We start from the raw sequence: 20,874 nt of genomic DNA, 5'->3' as shown, positions 1-20,874 counted from the left end.
ACCATTTTATACAAACTCCACCAAAATGGACACCGGTTCAGACTCCACAGCCCTGTCAGAGACCCCAAAAATGTCACGTTGACCCCAACTGTGTTAGAGAATATGATCCTATCAAATTGTACACCCTAGCAGAAAGAGTACAGTTGTTGTATAAAACTGTGAGAAAGAAAGAAAAGTCTTGGATATTTCTTCTGCACACATTAGTTACTTCGTAGACAGTCTGGTTGAAATCATGAGTGCAAGATGTGCGCCACAACGTTGGACACACTTCAGCGCATGACACACAGTATGAAAGATTTTATGAGAATTCAGAAATGATATTTTATACCTCTAATTAAAAAGAAAAAAAAAAGTATAAATAGAGAGCAGATGAGGACAGTTTTCTTTAAAAAAAAAAAAAAATCACCCATATCTTTATTGTTATAAAAGATGGCAAGGCGAAAAAAGAAAACAAAAATGTCAGCAATAACAGCAAATGGCATAAGCCAAATAAAAATATAATATGGACTACAGAGAACTGACATGGTACCATCTGTCATTTAGATTAAATAATGAATATAATAAATTATAGCAAACATTAACTGTAGCGGTGCACACCATTATCCCAATTATGTCATAATGAAAAATGTAAGAATAAATTAGAATATCATTTTTGAAGTTACAAGTCCACAGAAAGCACACTCAAAATCCTATCATAAATAATGTATTTATTGCATATGGCTATTAAGACAGCATCCAAGATCAATAAAGACTATATACAATGTACTACCCTATGTTTGTTGTCTCCAGCAGCATCATATCATTTATCATTAAATATAGGAATACATATATTTATTCCCACTGTACATCGGAAGACACTGCAAGATAAGTAACGTCTCTTGTCATACCACGATTGAAATATATTTAACATCTTGATATTCAGAAACAATATGTACCCAGTAGAGAAAGAATAAAATACTGTTTGATAACCTTTAAGTTTACGATAGCAAAATATCTTAAAATTTAAGGGACACTGGGCAAGAATGTACAAAGTTTGAACTATACATTAAGATGTTTCTGCAAAACCTGTACATTTTGGTTGCATTCTGTAAACTAAACGTCAGATATTTATATATTGCATATGCCTTATGTGAAATTTACAGAGTTGAGCTTGATGTAAGCCTTTTTTTGCCCAACTACACTAGTAAAATTAATCTTAAAGACATTTCAAACACATATTCTCAGTATAAATCAAACGTTGACGTCAGCAGATAACAACGATCAGTGCTGTTGTGGTTCGTACGTAGCAAATATTAAATTCTATTTCATTTCAAGCCTAGGTCAAAATAGTTTACAAAGTTTAGAAACTTTTACATCATATTTATATAGAAAACTACAGTATACAGAAACAGGCCAATAGCTTGTATGCTGTTTTATGAAGCACTACCTTCCCCTTCCAACAAGAATCAAACTCTAAAAAGGAGCAATAGAAAAAGATATGAATTTACATTCATTTTTGTCTGGCAATACAATCCTTATTAGTAAGACTTTTGTTGAGCAAGTAGGAAGACGTGACACTTTTCTAAGTAATCAATTCATATGCAAAATGCACTATCCAAAGCCAGGAAATATTATCTTTGTCCTTTAATTGTTGACCGCCACCATCAGCCTTTATTTCACAGACATTCAACAAAATTGTGACATTACAGATATGCCTATGTGGAAAGGAAGAAAAAAAAACAAAAACAAAAGTCACGGTCTTTTAAAAAACAATGTCCCCTTTAAGTAAGGAGCAGTCTTATAATTTCCATCTAAAAATAAGCTATGAGAATGCAGAGCTTTGCTATTCATGTAATATAACACAAATACTGCAATCTCTATATTGAAAGCAACAAAAAGTGCACGTGCCACTTTCGGAGTAACACGTGGACTCGAGGTGGCATCCAGAAGATTTTACTGCAGTGTTTTGTTCAAAAAGGGAAGAACCAGGCTGATCATTTCAGTGTTGTAACAGCGCATCACTTAGGGTAAATACTCCACGAAAAAAGGGAAGTTTTTGGTTAAGAGCAATGCAGCTAGGTGTACGGATTCTTACAATCAATATTAAAATCAATGTAGCTTACACTGAAAAGTACCAAAATGTGAGGAAGGTATTAGGTCATAAGTAGGTGTGACCGCACGCAAATCACTTGTTGCTAAAAAAGGTATATCCCAATGATCACTGTTGATAAAAAAACAAAACAAAACACTTTTTCCCCCCACTGGCTGCGCTTATTGTACATACAGTAATGTGCTAGATCAGACTAATGAAAGTGAACTACTAAGGAACTGTGTAGTGCATGCAGCTGTTAGCGTAACATAGTCAAATATGTCCATTAGTAGCATTTTTGGTCCATTTGTGGAAACGTGAACTGCATGTGCGCACCAAAGCACTGTTATTGTTCCCTAGTCACTTGCTGCCATGGTGTGTCCATTTTCCAAGTAAACCGTGCAGCCAATAGTTTTGATCCATCAAGCAATATAGTGTAAATTTTATCACATGATAATGAGGAACAATTTCTTCAGAATTTTCATTGCACAACCAAAATAATAAAAAAAACTCTTAATTTATTATTTTTATTTGTCTGAGGTAGGGCAACTGGTAGTCTTCATTTAAAATAAGTCCAATGTTACTGCCATTTCCCAATGTACTGAAGAATAAATAAGGAAGTCATATGAAGGCCTCGTCATTCAATATGGACTTGAAAGTACATGGTTGGTTTTTCATATCGTCCGTGTTAATATGACAGAAGAAAAATAATGCCATTCGGGTACATTGAAACAGGTCTGTGTCATGGTAGCTCTCTGAAGGATGTCCACCACTTGTCTACCTGAGTGGAAACTTTCCAAACCGCTGGAGCGGAAAGAGTGAGACGTTAGCAGCATTTGGTCACAATGTAAGCCCGCAGATCTCTTCTGTAGCGTGGGGAGGTTTGGAGCCAGCGCTTTCATTCTGAAATATATAAATGGCAGGAACAATTAGTTACATTGTCATAGGTTATTTTATTCTCTCCACACAGAAAAAAGTATATTTATTAAGTAAAATGATCAAACGCTTTAACACTGTGCAGATCATAAAAATGGTCTTGAAACAAAGTAAGATTTTTTTCTTCCAGAACACACAACTGGAAACATCTTCGTTTTATTGACTAAAATGTTTTTTACTATTAAGTTTTATTCCCCAACTTCTATTCCTCCAAAACAATAAAAACACAGCAGATACTCTCCTGGGTCCTCCAAAAATCACAGTTCTGGTTTCTGTTCGCAGGCTGCAGCACAACTATAGCACATATCACCACTTTGACAGTGTCTACCTCTGCAGAGCCATTAAGCTGATTGACTGCGGGGGCAATGCACGCCATAGCCATGTCACCACTGCATCCACCAAACAGAGTCAGGAACAGTGGATGAGAGCCAGGGAAGAACTTATGTAAGGCAAGAACTAGCTCTATATGTTGTTAAAGGTAAAGGAGCATTTGGGGACAGAAAACATGGAAAACCCATTTAATCATATAGTTCTGCACCAGTTTCAGGATGTAGGATCCCCCGCAACACAATGAAAACAATAAGGCTCTATGAATCTGAATGATGCACTACTTTGCAGTAGGTACAAATTCCAAATGTACACCTCAAAGCAGGGCTGTGGAGTCAGAGTTGTGTAGTCGGTGTTCATTTTGGAGGAGTCAAGAGTTGGTATAATAAATTGGGTACAGTAGTTCAGTGCAATATGTGCTCCAAATGTTTTCATAAGAATTTGGGAAAGTTATGAAATGTCCTATAAGTGTGTCTGTTCTGTTCCTGATCTAAGGAACTCTGCTTTTAGGTGAGATGAATCTGTGTTGCACTTTATGCACATGCTCAGTGGTGAGCCAGGGCTGTGGAGTCGGGAGTCAGGGAAATTGAGGAGTCAGAGGTTTGGCTTACCGACTCCACAGCCCTACATAAAAAACGTGATCTCCAAATTCTAAAACCATCAGCAACAAAATATAAAGTGTTAAGCCATGTACGCCAAGAGATAATCCATTAAGGGAAATCCAGTTTCCCTTCTAAAACCTCCACTTAAGTGAAAACTCAAAAGGAACATGTTACACTGGTTTATTCTGAAGTCAAGTAAGCATGTAAATTATACTTGACTAGAACTGCTGAAAATATTTGTTTCCCGAAAGTACTTTCCAGAAGTGTTTTTGAATTATTCACCTGTGATCAGGTTACAGCACGCAAAGTGGTGGCATGCCTCACCTGAAGCTCCACTGTTCATTGCTAATCCACTAAGAAATCACACTCGCTGTGCCGCCTGTGATACACGAACAATATTGGAAGAGTATACCAAACCTGACACCGTAGCACAGGGTCTAAAAAATTAAAAAAAATATAACTAGAACATTAACTACATAAAATATGCGTAAGACCTGGACAGTCTAAAATACTCTGAATAAGGAGTAGAGGTGACTAATCTGCAGTAAAACTGCAAAATAAACAACTGCAAATAACGTTCACATTTGCCTGTCATATCCTTATCTTTCTGGCTATTAAGGAGAAGCCGAAAGGGTTAAGGTAGTTCCCTGTGTTCTTGTGAACTGTCACAGGTCTGAATGTGTATTGCCTTTATTGGTGTCCATCTGTCACACTAAAAGGAAAATAGGGAAATTACTGCTTCCTGTCTTAATTCTGCGCTGACAGATAAGGTTTGCCAAAGGAGTTGCTCAATGTTGGTCTATTTGCTCAGCAATACACTAGAACTAGGTGCTATAATATCGCTTGGTATGACAACGAATGAGATGTTGATTTATCATGTCCTGAGTCAACAGCACATTAATATTTGCATCATATCCATCTCCGATGACGTGGGAAAAACATGGAACTTCATCATCAGCCCTGCACTTGGAACACTTGATGACTATCACCTTCAGGTAGTGTACATAAGGAGATTCCCTCAAACAAAGGCAAGCCAAGGTTAAACTGCCTACGCTGATGGAAAATTAGGCTGCCATGCAAACATTGCTTTATTACGTCTTTAGAAAGTCAATTATAACGAAGAGACAAAAAAAAAAAAAAATAATAATTAAAAAGAGAACTTACTAAATGCCCTGCAGGTAAGTATACTTTTGCAAAAATGAAGACAAATAGATTGCTAGCAAAGTATTCTGCGTTATTCATGTTTATGATGTCAAAAGAAATCTCAAAACCTTCATGAGAGCTGACATGCACCTAACAAACGTCCAATGAGATTTGCCCAACAGATAACTTTGGCACAGAAATCCAAAGCTTGGAATATTCTAGTTAAAAAATGTCCAGTGCCGATAAGAAAAACATTTATTTTAATAATACACTCCAGGATGAAAGGAAGGTTGTCCTGGGCTGCTGCACTATCCCAGCCCATCATTGAGGGTTTAGCAATTAGCCTCTGGTTATATTACTATGCAAACACAATCTTGGTTTGACGGTCTAGCTTTGTGTCAGCCCCAGGGCTTTCAATGAAGACACATCACCAGAAGCCAGCAAAACATCTATTTTTCATATGAGCAGGGAAAAATGCTAATCGCTTTCCATTCAAATGAATACATTTAGACTTGTTTGGTTCTTGGATTCGTGTTTATGTATATGTCAACCTGGAGCAAAATACATGTCTATTTTACAAACCAAGATTTACTGATGCAAGTATTAGCGGAGGATACCGGGACAAGGATGCTCTCTGTTTGTCAATGTTGAAAATGGCTCCATTTCCAGCAACGTTAAAGGGGTTGACAAATAGGGTAGTGAGGTTTAATAGACAAGAGTCAGTCGAGTTATCCAATAATTAGAGAATAGCTATAAAGAACATATTCAACACACACAAAACATTGATGGACACCTTTTTTCCTGTGTGGGAGAGACCTGGGAGTATCCAAAAAAATACACAAACTCCATGGGGATGTTGTACTTGGTCAGATCCAACCCCAGGACCCAAGTTCTATAAGGTAAGAGTGCCCATCAGCGAATTAAAAAAGCAGAATAGATTCTATGTTAACTGTGTAGCACTTCATTTTCCTTTGGCGATGCTGCAGGAAATGTAAACACATACTGCATATTTCCCACAGATGGGGAGTACCCGCAGCAGGACAACCAGTGACCAGCTTCCAGTTAAATACATTTCCAAAGGAGACAATCATTTTCAGCTATGTTCGACCATTGGAAATTAAATCATTTTGTGGGGAAAAGATGCATACAATTATCTCTGGTGGTGAGCTTTGGCCAGATAATCTAAAACGTCCCAGACTAGAGAGGAGGACAGGAGTGTTAGCTGATGCTAAACCTATTAGTAGGACAGCTTTCAGTGATATTATTGGCTATACAGGCCTTCATGTTATTCTCCTATCCCATTATAAATCACTAGATGGTGGCCCAATTCTAACGCATCGGGTATTCTAGAATATGTATGTCCACGTAGTATATTGCACAGCCACATAGTATATTGCCCAGTGACGTAGTATACAGCACAGAGCCACGTAGTATATTGTACAACAACGTAGTATACTGCACAGAGCCACATAGTATATTGGCCAGCTACGTAGTATATTGCCCAGCCACGTATGTCACAGGTTAAAAAATAAACATATACTCAAAATATACATATACTCGGCAGGTCGTTCTCCCGCAGGCCCTATGATGATGCCGGTCACATGACCGTGACATCATGACAGGTCGTTCTCGCGAAGGACCTGTGATGACGTCGCGGTCACATGATCGTGATGTCATGGCAGGTCCTTTTCGCGCAGGGCCTGTGATGACGTCGCGGTCACATGACCATGACATCATGGCAGGTCCTTCTCCCATACCATCCTTGGCACCGGAAGCTGCCGAAGGTCACCGGAGCGTCGCGAAAGGTGAGTATATAATGATTTGTTATTGTTTTTATTATTTTTAACATTAGATGTTTTTACTATTGACGCTGCATGGGCAGCATCAATAGTAAAAACTTGGTCACACAGGGTTAATAGCGGCGGTAACGGAGTGAGTTACCTGCGGCATAACGCAGTCCGTTACCGCTGGCATTAACCCTGTGTGAGCGGTGACTGCGGGGTGTATGGAGCAGGCGCCGACTGCATGGGAGTAGGGAGGGACTAATCAGACTGTGGCCGTCGCAGATTGGTCGCGGCAGCCATGACAGGTAGCTGGCGAGACCAATCAGTGACTTGGATTTCATGACAGACAGAGGCCGCGAACAATGAATATCTGTGACAGACAGAAAGACAGACAGACAGACAGCACAGAAAGACGGAACTGACCCTTAGACAATTATATAGTAGATAGTGGACATTGGATTGAGGCTAGTGACTAATTATTTACTGTATGTATTAGTGTAACAATGCTCTGAATTACCCCACAATCATGAGTTATGCGTATAAGCAATTTATGAATTTGCTGAGGCTTAAAGCTTAGAAAGGTATCTTTGGTAGTTGAGGGAAGTATAGATAGCATCTTATCCTTCCTACATGCTGCCTGCACTTTGAGATTGCAACATTGCTTTTACAGAGAGGAGTTTTGAACTAATAGAACAAACTCTCAAACAATAGTTGCAAATCATTAATGTGCGGAGTCTTTGAACTAACCTTTGCTGCTAGCACTAGTAGTAGATGTTGCAGAGATGAGGAATTTCTTTTAGAGGCTATTAGGAACAGTATAACAATTGGTCACTTAGGTCCATCATTGGGTATTGGTGATAACATAAGTTAGTCACCAATCTCCATCCTTGAACTATATATTTAGTATTGTACAATGCCTTGTATTAATATCCAATAGGCAATACTGCGCTTCTGAGTGTCAGGTATAGCTATTGGAAAGACATGCACACATCATGGTGGAATGGAATACATGTCATTTGAATATTGTAAATAAGGTTATATATATATATATATATATATATATATATATATATATATATATATATATATATATATATATATATATATATATATATATATATATATATATATATATATCCTAGATAGTCCACTGAAGTCAGTGATATTTTATTAATTAATGTACTCCTGGAGTATTGTAGGTCCTCATTCAGTGACATAAATCTGATATCAGACTAGTAATAAACTGGTGTTCTGTACAAAACTGTATGACCTCTAATAATGCTGTAAGCATGAATGAATGAAGTTGCTATTATAGTATATGGTTCCTTGTCTGCTTTTGGCACACATAGAACATGGCTCATGAGAAGCTCAAACGGCAGCTTGGAGTTTGCTCAGCAAATATGTGCAGAAAGGGATGTGAAACTTATCCTGTAGTAACCTCAGTGTTACGTGTCACTCAGACTCCTGGCTACTAGGTTTAGGATTTATGATCCATACATTTTAATACAATGTCTACTAATATATCATATGCAGTGTTCTGTGACTTTAGGACGTCAGACATGTGCCTTACTTGCGTCTTATAAGTTCCAGTGAACTTTCCCTGCAGATACTGGTATCAGCCAGTTCAGCATTACACTAATGCCACCATCTCTGACCCTTTCCATTAAACCAAGCTGCTCAACAATGCCTAATCCATGCGTCATATAATCCTGCTTAATACTGTATGAACTCTGGGTGATGTTTGAACACTTTTTTTTTTTTAATTTAGCAAGAACATCTTGCCCTATTTCAAGGAACCCAAAGTGCTACCTTGCCTAAACTACAACCTTACAAAGGAGATTAGCTCAAGTCTTCAATTATTTTTAGAGAGCTTCAAGAATCGGTGCCATTATACAAGATAAACAGAAATAGGATTGCAAATTTAGTACGTTATAATTTCCCCCCCAATGCTTCTAGCTTAAAAGTAATCTACAAGCATAGACTCCTTTTATATCCATCAATAATAAAAAATGCATGTGTATTTGGGATATACTTTCTATAACAGAAAAGCACCAACGTGTTTACTCCGCAGAGAGTGTGCAATCCTGACCTGGTGAAACGATGAATTCCAACTTGTTTTTCTCAACCCTTTGAACCTGCTCCACAAGATTACACATTCCAGTCTGCAAGCACTTTACTACAGATATTCTTCAACTGCACTTTGACCAGCTTTAAAGTCTGCTCAACAATCAGGAAAAAAAGGGGGTGGGGGGTGGATAGTTCTCTTTCAACATTCCTAATTTTGATCAGGAATGGATCCTAATACATGGTCTACAGTGGAAGACTTGAAATATCACATATGTCTAACATCACAAGAACGTGAACAATATTTCACACTGCCATAGAAAATTCCCAGAGCTCCATCATTGCTGAATGAAAGCGATAGTGCTCCGTTCGGAGCTCGGACTAAGCCCCTTCAAAACAAGCCTTGCACTGTCCTCTAATCTCACTTGCATTGTCATTATGGTCTGTGGAAAGAAGAAATCTCTTCCTCTATTCTGTAGTAGGCCTGGGAGGCAGATGGCATGCAATCATTAGCCTATTGTCAACAGCAGCGCTGGGGTAGATTACTAGTGTGCCTTGCTTGTCATGGCAGGTGCATGGCCCTGAGGCTGCCATCTGCTGAGGAAGGAAGTGTTCTCCTGCAAGAAGTGGATGGGATGACAAATGTAAACAACAACACTGAATCTCTACTGATTGTCTCCACATGGACAACTGATTTCTACCAAACACCTCTCTATGCAAAAAAATGTTTTTATTAGGGCAGACCCTCTCCTAATCTCTGCAAAACACCTCAAAAACTACAGATGCACTAGGATCATTTATCATTTGAGGTCTACACACAGTTTTCTCTTAATAATCAAGGCAGTAAGGGAAAGTATATAAAAGACGATAAACAAACAAAAAAAGATTTTAATAAGTGATTAGAAAATAAACAAATATTTAGAATTGAGAGTCCTCAGTGGTTGATACCGGATACTGAGGACTCTCAATTCTAAATATTTTTCTATCTACTGGCTAACACAGTACCAAGATATATATCTTTCTTGTAGAAAATAAACCTAATGACTGTGTCAAGTCAGTGAAATTGGTTGCTTTATGGTGTAGTGAGCCAGTACAGACTAATGCAGTTTATTCTTCAGAAGTGAATATAGTTATTGTCAATATATCGCCCTTTGCTCCTTCAATGACAACAATGCATTAGACTAATACGCACTGATAGTCATTGATCCTTTAAACATATAATGAATTACGTCTCTTCCTCCTTAGTGCACCATCTAAAAGAAAGGGTAAGGGCATCATAGCACAAGAAATTAAATACTACATCCCATCTACTGATCATGTAAAATGCTTGTTATACAGACAGAAGACAGTGTGGGTGTGATAGCATTGTAACACTAGATCAGGCTCATTCACTTCTCTTGCTACTTGAGGGAGCCAAAAATAATGACCCACAAAGTGCAGTGCTCACATCTGCTCATGCATAATGACATGCACTGAAAACAAGTACCTTTGCACTCCCAATAAAACAGATTAGCTGCCTTCATTCAGACATGCAGTGACCTTGAATACAATTTTGGCACTGTGCACATGCTGAGCTTCAGCCGAGTCTAATCCTGAACTCACAGGCAAAGCCTGGGGTCTTTTAAGGGCAGCATCCTTCCGCGCCTTTATTAGAGCTATTTATAATCATCAGGGGCTACATTATAAAGAGGTTTTAATCAGATATGAAGGATCTGGATACTACATTAGGTTCAATTTGACTTACAACACACCCTGGCCCAGGAAAAGCATCACTGCTTGCCATATGCCAAGATTTGCTTTTTTGCACATATGCTTCTGTGACTTGAAACAGTCACCTTCAAGATGACATTCACCCTTCATACTCATCCCATGCCCTATTCATTTGAACTAAAGTGATCCAGATGTCAGTCTGTGCACCCATGAAACATTGCTAAATAGGTGCTATGGAAAGAAGTTCAAGCCTCCCCATGTATGCTATGATAATCCCAAGTGTAATCTTTAATTCACTTACACCCTGAATCATGAAGTGTCTGGAGTTTCAGTGGCAACCTACGTTCCAACCTCCTCTGATCTTAATGTATTGAGGAGATGTCAAGATTGGAGGGGTTGCCACTGATAGCTCCGAACATTTCACACATGAAGAAACGTCCAGCTGAATTGGGTAATTCATTGACACATGTCAATTGAGTGGCGATTTATTCCTTTTTACTGGTAGGACTGATTTATGATAGCAAACGGCCATTTTTAACTTGTTTTTTTTTTTTTTCCCAGCTATTCAGCAATGTTACAAGTTTACAAGGCGGGCGGGGTGCAACACAAGAGGATACATTTAGGTCTCACAAACCAGCTGGCCTATGTTGGGTCCGAGATGTTGGAATGCCTGGCGCTGCGTATGCATGTTATATCATGACATCTTGTAGGTATGATTAGATTTATGAATTACTAAGCTGTAGTTGACATCTGTCAGATGCCACATCAAGGTACCTTAAAAATTGAGAGTTGTAACTCATTATTTTACTCGTCTATATAGCACAACTAATTTCATAGCGCTTTTCAGACATAATCATCACTTTTATGCCAGACCATGGGCTGTGGTATTGCTGCGTTATACTGCTGCCTTTTTACTGATCTTAAAGTCTATGTGAAATAAACCATTTTGAAAAAAGTCTTCAAGTTAGTACCCGCCTGCATTCCTTACAAGCTAGTGTGGAGCATCTGTTTGTCAAATGCTAGAAGAAACGTATGAATCGTAAATTCCAATTTCAAGTTCTCATGGCTAGGAAAATAGCCCTGCTGCATTCATCATTATATACAAGCCTGTTTGTGGGGAGGAGAGGAACCATGTAGAACACTTCAGGTATGTGAACACAACATCTTTTATGTGGGCAAGCCTACCGAGCTTTCCTACAGCAGGACCCTTAAGGTAACAAAGGCGTTTTTCCTGAAACAACTTTTTGGCTGTTTCCACAGAGCTTTTTAAACATTTTTGACCTCCAGCGGTTATTTTGAAGGTTTTTTTTTTTTAAACTTTTTATGGGTATATTGTGTAGAATTTTTTCTGGTTCATTTTAGAGTCTTTTTACAGTTATTTTCTAATCGTTATGAGAGCAGAAGACACCTAAAAGAACGGTCTGCTCACTTTTAAACAATTGTGTGTTTGGAAACCTAAAGCAGTTAAAATAAAGAATAATTAGTGATGAGCGAATATACTCGTTACTCGAGATTTCCCGAGCACGCTCGGGTGACCTCTGAGTATTTTTTAGTGCTCGGAGATTAAAGGTACCTTCACACTGAGCAACTTTACAACGAGAACGACAACGATCCGTGACGTTGCAGCGTCCTGGATAGAGATCTCGTTGTGTTTGACACGCAGCAGCGATCTGAATCCTGCTGTGACATCGCTGGTCGTAGCAATGTTTTTTCACGGAGCTAACAACCAGCGAGAACGATAAGTACGTCACTGGATCGCTCCTGCATTGTTCCGGAGTTGCTGTGTTTGACATCTCTACAGCGACCTAACAGCGACGCTCCAGTGATCGTTGTCTATATCGCTGGAGCGTCGCTAAATGTGACGGTACCTTTAGTTTCCATCACCGCAGCTGAATGATTTACATCTGTTAGCCAGCTTGATTACATGTGGGGATTCCCTAGCAACCAGGCAACCCCCACATGTACTTATGCTGGCTAACAGATGTAAATCATTCAGCTGCGGCGATGAAAATTGAATCTCCGAGCACTAAAAAATACTCGGAGGACACCCGAGCGTGCTCGGGAAATCTCGAGTAACGAGTATATTCGCTCATCACTAATAATAATAATACCGTATTTTCCGGCGTATCAGACAACCTTTTAACACCTGAAAATCTTAAAAGTTGGGCGTGATCTTATACACTGGGTGTCGTCTTATAGGGCGAGAGCGGACCAATGTGCATATGGTGGGTGGGTCGGGTGGTCCCGATGACGAAGAGAGGGGGCGTCCCACAAGGAAGGAGTAAGTGGAGTATCCCCCTATTACCTCATTGTGGCAGCGATGCTCTCTGTGCTGGGGGCAGCGGCAGTTCCTCTATGTGCAGCATGGTGTCTCCGCGCTGGGGGCGGCGGCGGGTCCTCTCTGTGCAGGGGCGGCGCATGCTGATTTAGATCTCGTCTCGAGATCTCAAGAGACGAGATCTGAATCTGAGCATGCGACAACCCCAGCGGCCATTTTCCCGCAGGCCACCGCATCGCAGCAATGGAGCTGCCGGGGCCTCCGGCCTTTGAGGAAATGCCGACGGAGCCCCAACACTGCGCAAAGATATGCTACTGCCCCCCAGCACAGAGCCCCCACGCTGCACAGAGGACCCGCCGCTGCCCCCAGCACGGAGACACCATGCTGCACAAAGAGGAGCTACCGCCGCCCCCAAGCACAGAGAGCATCGCTTCCACAATGAGGTAATAGGGAGATAATCCACTTACACCTTCCCTGTGAGACACCCCCTCTCTTCGTCATTGGGACCACTCCACCCTACCATAAGCACATTTGTCACCCGCCCTATAAGCAGACACACGGCGTATAAGAAGACCCCCGACTTTTAAGAGGATTTTATATTTTAACTAGAAAAGTTGGGGAGGGGGGGTCAACTTATACGCCCAATCGTCTTATAAGCCAGTAAATACGGTAATAAAAAAAAAAAAAAAAAAAAAAAAGCTTAACATATGAACAAAAAGTCAATTTTACATATAAATGCACATCTTCATGCTTTTGAGCATCTTCTGGGTGCTTTCAGTCGAGTTTTGGAGTGGACCCACCTGAAAAAGACACTGTGTGCACATAGTTTTATTTGCGGAGGGAGGAACCATACTACCATATCAGAGAGATTGAAACAATGATTCCAGCTTTACTCTAAGCTACAAAAACAAATGTGAACCAAAAACATTCATTTCTCAAGATAAACAAAACAAAAAAAAATTATATATATTTTGAATGTAAGCTTGTCCTGCTATCTTCAAAGTATGAGGGAATCCTCATCCTAAGCGCTTCCTATGCCTCAAGCAACAATTGTTCTAGGCCGATTTTGAAACAGACGCTCCTTTCATAATATCATGACACAATTTATTCTAAACTCTTCTTTGTAACTGTATTTATCCAGAAACACAAATCTTTATCCCCCCCATGAGAATAGAAGAAAAATCTTTTCTTAGCAAAGTTCCTGAGTCAGTGAGAGACCCCAGAAATATACACCAGCCATTGCTAAACCATAATGGGATAGTATGGGGCCCTTAGGGTACCGTCACACTATAACATTTCGATCGCTACGACGGTACGATTCGTGACGTTCCAGCGATATCGTTACGATATCGCTGTGTCTGACACGCAGCAGCGATCAGGGATCCTGCTGAGAATCGTACGTCGTAGCAGATCGTTTAGAACTTTCTTTCATCGCTGGATCTCCCGCTGTCATCGCTAGATCGGTGTGTGTGACACCGATCTAGCGATGCGATCCGTTCGCTTGTAACCAGGGTAAACATCGGGTAACTAAGCGCAGGACCGCGCTTAGTTACCCGATGTTTACCCTGGTTACAAGCGTTAAACTAATAAAAAAACAAACAGCACATACTTACATTCTGGTGTCCGTCAGGTCCCTTGCCGTCTGCTTCCAGCACTGTGACTGCCGGCCGTAAAGTGAAAGCAGAGCACAGCGGCTGTGCTTTCACTTTGACTTTACGGCCGGCAGTCACAGTGCGGGAAGCAGAGACTGCAAGGGACCTGACGGACACCAGAATGTAAGTATGTGCTGTTTGTTTTTTTTTAGTTTTACGCTTGTAACCAGGGTAAACATCGGGTAACTAAGCGCGGTCCTGCGCTTAGTTACCCGATGTTTACCCTGGTTACCCAGGGACCTCGGCATCGTTGGTCGATGGAGAGCTGTCTGTGTGACAGCTCCCCAGCGACCACACTACGATTTACCTACGATCACGGCCAGGTCATATCGCTGGTCGTGATCGTAGGTAAATCGTATAGTGTGACGGTACCCTTACATGAAGCAAAAGAGGTTGACAATTCAGCATGCTGAATAGGCTAACAATGCAATCATCATTTGCTGCTCTTCTCTTTCAGACAGAGTACAGGAGCATCATGGGATGGCAGAAAAAGCAGTAATAGATCCCATAATGCAAATTTCTAGTAAGCTGATCTTGATTTAAAAAAAAAAAAAAAAAAAAGAGAGAAAAGATGTGTATAGACATCCTCAGGGTATGTTCCCATGGTCTGGAAGCTCTTAGCTTTGGACGCAGCAGATACCCCACTCCGCCCCCTGTTGTATGTGCGGTAATTCTGCATGTGATCATTAACCCCTTACCGGCATCGGACGTACTATACCGTCCGATGCCGGCTCCCCTGCTTTGATGCAGGGCTCCGCGGTGAGCCCGCATCAAAGCCGGGACATGTCAGCTGTTTTGAACAGCTGACATGTGCCCGCAATAGGTGCGGGCAGAATCGCGATCTGCCCGCACCTATTAACTAGTTAAATGCCGCTGTCAAACGCAGACAGCGGCATTTAACTACCGCTTCCGGCCGGGCGGCCGGAAATGACGTCATCGCCGACCCCCGTCACATGATCGGGGGTCGGCGATGCTTGTATATTGTAGCCATAGAGGTCCCAGAGACCTCTATGGTTACTGATGAGCGGTGGCTGTGAGCGCCACCCTGTGGTCGGCGCTCACAGCACACCTCCATTTCTGCTACATAGCAGCGATCAGCAGATCGCTGCTATGTAGCAGAGCCGATCGTGCTGTGCCAGCTTCTAGCCTCCCATGGGAGGCTATTGAAGCATGGCAAAAGTTAAGAAAAAAAGTTTAAAAAAATGTGAAAAAAATAAAAAAACATAAAAGTTTAAATCACCCCCCTTTCGCCCCAATCAAAATAAATCAATAAAAAAAATATCAAATCTACGCATATTTGGTATCGCCGCGCTCAGAATCGCCCGATCTATCAATTAAAAAAAAGTATTAACCTGATCGCTAAACAGCATAGCAGGAAAAAAATTTTAAACGCCAGAATTACGTTTTTTTGGTCGCCGCGACATTGCATTAAAATGCAATAACGGGCGATCAAAAGAACGTATCTGCACCAAAATGCTATCATTAAAAACGTCATCTCGGCACGCAAAAAATAAGCCCTCAACCGACCCCAGATCATGAAAAATGGAGACGCTACGAGTATCGGAAAATGGCGCAATTTTTTTTTTTTTTTTTTTTAGCAAAGTTTGGAATTTTTTTTCACCACTTAGATAAAACATAACCTAGTCATGTTAGGTGTCTATGAACTCGTACTGACCTGGAGAATCATGATGGCAGGTCAGTTTTAGCATTTAGTGAACCTAGCAAAAAAGCCAAACAAAAAACCAATGTGGGATTGCACTTTTTTTGCAATTTCACCGCACTTGGAATTTTTTTCCCGTTTTCTAGTACACGACATGCTAAAACCTATGATGTCGTTCAAAAGTACAACTCGTCCCGCAAAAAATAAGCCCTCACATGGCCAAATTGACGGAAAAATAAAAAAGTTATGGCTCTGGGAAGGAGGGGAGCGAAAAACGAACAAAGGAAAACGAAAAATCCCCTGGTCATGAAGGGGTTAAACACATACAGAATCAACGCATCGTATTCATAGACTGGGTTGTTTATTTTGCGGAGAAAAGAGTGTCTCCGCAAGATAAATGGACATGCTGCAGTCTATAAAGATGCGCCGCATGTCCAGTCACGCAGGGCCGCCGGATGCGGCTCTGCGCATATAGTGGAGGCAGGATTTCATTAAATCCCATCCACTATTTGCAACATCTGGACGCTGCAGTTGTACGCAGCATCCAATCCGCAGCAAATCCTGAAGGTTTCCTGAACGTGGAAACATACCCTCATACTAGGATATTGCTAAATTAAAACTTCTGCAACCTAGAGACATAGGAATTATAAATCTGGTAATATGAAAGCCCCTTACTCCTGCCAATTTGTCTCTGACTTCTTTACACAGTTTTACGTATAGCAGGTAAAAATTGAAATAAAAAAAAAAAAAAAAGACAGTTGTGGTTACTGATGTATGCCAGTAATACACAGATGTTCCCACAAATGTGCAACCAAGCCTATTGCTGAACGAGACCGTGATAGCAACGGCCAAGACAAGTTTTAGGGATTACCATATTTAGCCAATATATTATTTTTTATGTAGAACAAGGAAAGTTACTAGATTTAAAAAAAAAAAAAAAGAAAGCAGGTACATTGTATCACTGAGGACATCCAATGTGGAGTCAGGTCATAATGCTGTGTGTTAGGCGTAACTGCTGTCTAGTTCAAAGCGTATATTTTTGTTCGACACTAGCTAAAGCACACATACACCAGACTCATCCTGCTGTGACAGGAGTGTACAAGTCAGACCAGAATGTCACTGTTACTTAACAGATACAGGAAAGAAATATATCTTGGTATCGTGTTAGCCAGTGGATAGAAAAATATTTAGAATTGAGAGTCCTCAGTGGTTGATACCTTTTAATGGCTAACTGAAAAGATGGTAACAAATTGCAAGCTTTCGAGACTACACAGGCCTGATGAAGAGACCTGTGTAGTCTCGAAAGCTTGCAATTTGTTACCATCTTTTCAGTTAGCCATTAAAAGGTATCAACCACTGAGGACTCTCAATTCTAAATATTTTACTTAACAGATGCACTTAACGTGTGCAGGAGGGAAAGAGCTCAGGGTCACATGCTCTACTTTTTGCACCAAACAGATTTGATTTTGAAGCTGGTGCTTGTAAAATAATTCATTCCAGTGACAGGTCATGCTGACCATTGCTGCTCCTGGACATTAAATGAAAAGTCAACATTAAAAGCTCTGTAACTGCCCCGAACACTGCAAATGTAAATTCAAAGAAATTACAAAACACTATCACAATAACAATCAACATGTCAGGACAAAAACAAAAGAAAATAAAAATTTTTTTTTTTACATTTCTGACTGTTCCCTATGCTCTAGATATGAAATATAAAGATATATAAATGATTAATCATCTTTATCAGCTATGATAAAAGCCAACACAATGATTTAGGGTATGTGCACACGATGCAGATTTAGTGCAGAACTGCAGCAGATTCTTCTGCAGCAGAAACGCTGCAGAACTGCACTGTGATTTACAGTACAATGTAAATCAATGTGAAAAAAAAAGCGGTGCACATGGTGCAGAAAAATCTGCGCAGAAACGCTGCAGATTTCAAAGAAGTGCATGTCACTTCTTTTGCGCAGTTCTGCAGCGTTTCTGCACCCCTCCATAATAGAAATCCATTGGTAAAAAACGCATAAAAAACACACCTGCGGATTCTGCCAGGAGATGCAGATTTAGTGCTGATTTTATGCAGAAAATTCTGCACCAAATCTGCATCGTGTGCACACAGCCTTATTCTTTACATAAATGGATTTTGAATGAATCACAGTCTAAACAATCTTTTGTATGCGGGACCCTATGGATAGAATCTCAAGATTCAGTTTGGCTTAGGACTTGAATATTTTTTTTCTGCATTGTTATTAAGTAGTTTTCTTTTTTATGTGTCTAGTTGACAATCACACACACATATTTTAGTGGATTTCATCTGTGGCAATGCAAATGATTGGGAGAAATAATAATGCAATCTACTATATAATTGTCTAAGGGTCACTTCCGTCTGTCTGTCTGTCCTTCTGTCACGGTTATTCATTCGCTGATTGGTCTCGCCAGCTGCCTGTCATGGCTGCCGCGACCAATCAGCGACGGGCACAGTCCGGAAGAAAATGGCCGCTCCTTACTCCCCACAGTCAGTGCCTGTCGCCCCCATACTCCCCTCCGGTCACCCCTAACACAGGGTTATTGCCGCCGGTAACGGACTGCGTTATGCCGCGGGTAACGCACTCCGTTACCGCCGCTATTAACCCTGTGTGTCCCCAACTTTTTACTATTGACGCTGCCTATGCGCCATCAATAGTAAAAAATGTATTGTTAAAAATAATTTAAAAAAAATAAACCTGCTATACTCACACTCCGTAGTCCGCTGAGCCGCTCCTGCCGGCCGCCATCTTCCGCTGCAGTTTCCGGTGGCAAAGATGGTATGGCAGAAGGACCTGCCATGACGTCATGGTCATGTGACCGCGACATCATCACAGGCCCTGCGCGACAAGGACCTGCCATGACGTCACGGTCATGTGACCGCAACGTCATCACAGGTCCTGCGCTTTGATACCAACCCTGGGACCGCAAGCTGCCGTGGACTACAAGGGGCGTTCGGAAAGGTGAGTCTGTTTATTTTTTATTTTTGCACCTGTGACAAACCTGGCTGGGCAATATACTACGTAGCTGGGCAATATACTACGTCACTGGCCAATATGCTACGTGGCTCTGTGCTGTATACTACTTCGCTGTGCAATATACTATGTGGCTCTGTGCTGTATACTACGTGGCTGGGCAATATACTGCGTGGCTGGGCAATATACTACGTGGCTGGGCAATATACTACGTGGCTGGGCAATATACTACGTGGCTGGGCAATATACTACGTGGCTCTGTGCTGTATACTACGTGGCTGGGCAATATACTACGTGGCTGGGCAATATACTACGTGGCTGGGCAATATACTACGTGGCTGGGCAATATACTACGTGGCTCTGTGCTGTATACTACGTGGCTGGGCAATATACTACGTGGCTGGGCAATATACTACGTGGCCATGCATATTCTAGAATACCCGATGCGTTAGAATCGGGCCACCATCTAGTTTTAAATAAAATTGTTATTTCAAACCGCTCTCTTAGAAAGAAGACATGAGTGTGGGCACAACAGACCCCAGAATTGGGATATGGGTGTGGTATCTACTATATAATTGTCTAAGGGTCACTTCCGTCTGTCTTTCTGCCTGTCTTGTCTGTCACGGATATTCATTGGTTGCGGCCTGTGTCTGTCATGGAAATCCAAGTCGCTGATTTGCCACGACCAATCAGCAACGGGCACAGTCCAGAAGAAAATGGCCGCTCCTTACTCCCTGCAGTCAGTGCCCGGCGCCCGCATACTCCCCTCCAGTCCTTGCTCACACAGGGTTAATGCCGGCGGTAACGGACCGCGTTATGCCGTGGGTAACGCACTCCGTAATGGCTGCTACTAACCCTGTGTGTCTCCAACTTTTTATTATTGATGCTGCCTATGCGGCATCAATACTGAAAAGATCTAATGTTAAAAATAATAATAATAAAAAATAAAAAAAAAACCTGCTATTCTCACCCTCAGTCGTCCGACGATGCACTCGCGCCTGCTGCCATCTTCCGTTCCCGGCGATGCATTGCAAAATTACCCAGAAGCGCGAGACCGCTAAGTCATCTGGGTAATTTTGCAATGCATCCTGGGAATGGAAGATGGCGGTAGCCGCGCGCGTATCGCCGGAGCTTCGGTGGATCCCAGGGGGTGACTATATAACTATTTTTTTTTTTTTTTTTTAACAGGGATATGGTGCCTACACTGCTGTATACTACGTGACCACTGTTATATACTGCGTGGCCTGTATTAATGCATCGGGTATTCTACAATATGTATGTATATAGCAGCCACATAGTATATAGCACAGGCCACGTAGTATTTGTCTGCTATATACTACATGGCTCCTATATACTACGTGGCCTGTGCTATATACTATGCGGCGGCTATATACATACATAAATACATATTCTAGAATAACCGATTCGTTAGAATCGGGCCACCATCTAGTGAACTAATTGTCTAAGGGTCACTTCCGTCTTTCTGTCTGTCATGGATATTCATTGGTCGCGGCCTCTGTCTGTCATGGAATCCAAGTCGCTGATTGGTCATGGGCGTATTGCCACGACCAATCAGCGACGGCCACAGTCCGGCAGCAATATGGCCGCTCTTTCCTCCCCGCAGTCAGTGCCCGCTCCATACTCGCCTCCA

The 20,874-nt window shown here is 41.2% G+C and overlaps 1 protein-coding gene across 1 annotated transcript in view; it reads right to left on the bottom strand.

The window, feature by feature from the left end:
- Window positions 1–687: 687 nt before the first annotated feature.
- Window positions 688–20,874, bottom strand: part of IRS2 (insulin receptor substrate 2) — a 31,803-nt gene continuing 11,616 nt past the window's right edge. Inside the window, exon 3 of the mRNA XM_069757931.1 lies at window positions 688–2,971. Coding sequence (XP_069614032.1) covers window positions 2,967–2,971 — 5 coding nt within the window. The 3' untranslated portion in view covers window positions 688–2,966. The remainder of the gene's footprint in view (window positions 2,972–20,874) is intronic.

Source organism: Ranitomeya imitator, chromosome 3, assembly GCF_032444005.1.
Source record: "Ranitomeya imitator isolate aRanImi1 chromosome 3, aRanImi1.pri, whole genome shotgun sequence".
Classification (NCBI taxonomy): Eukaryota; Metazoa; Chordata; class Amphibia; order Anura; family Dendrobatidae; genus Ranitomeya; species Ranitomeya imitator.
The sequence above is the reverse complement of the archived record's forward strand: the minus strand, read 5'-3'. Positions and strand labels throughout refer to the sequence as shown.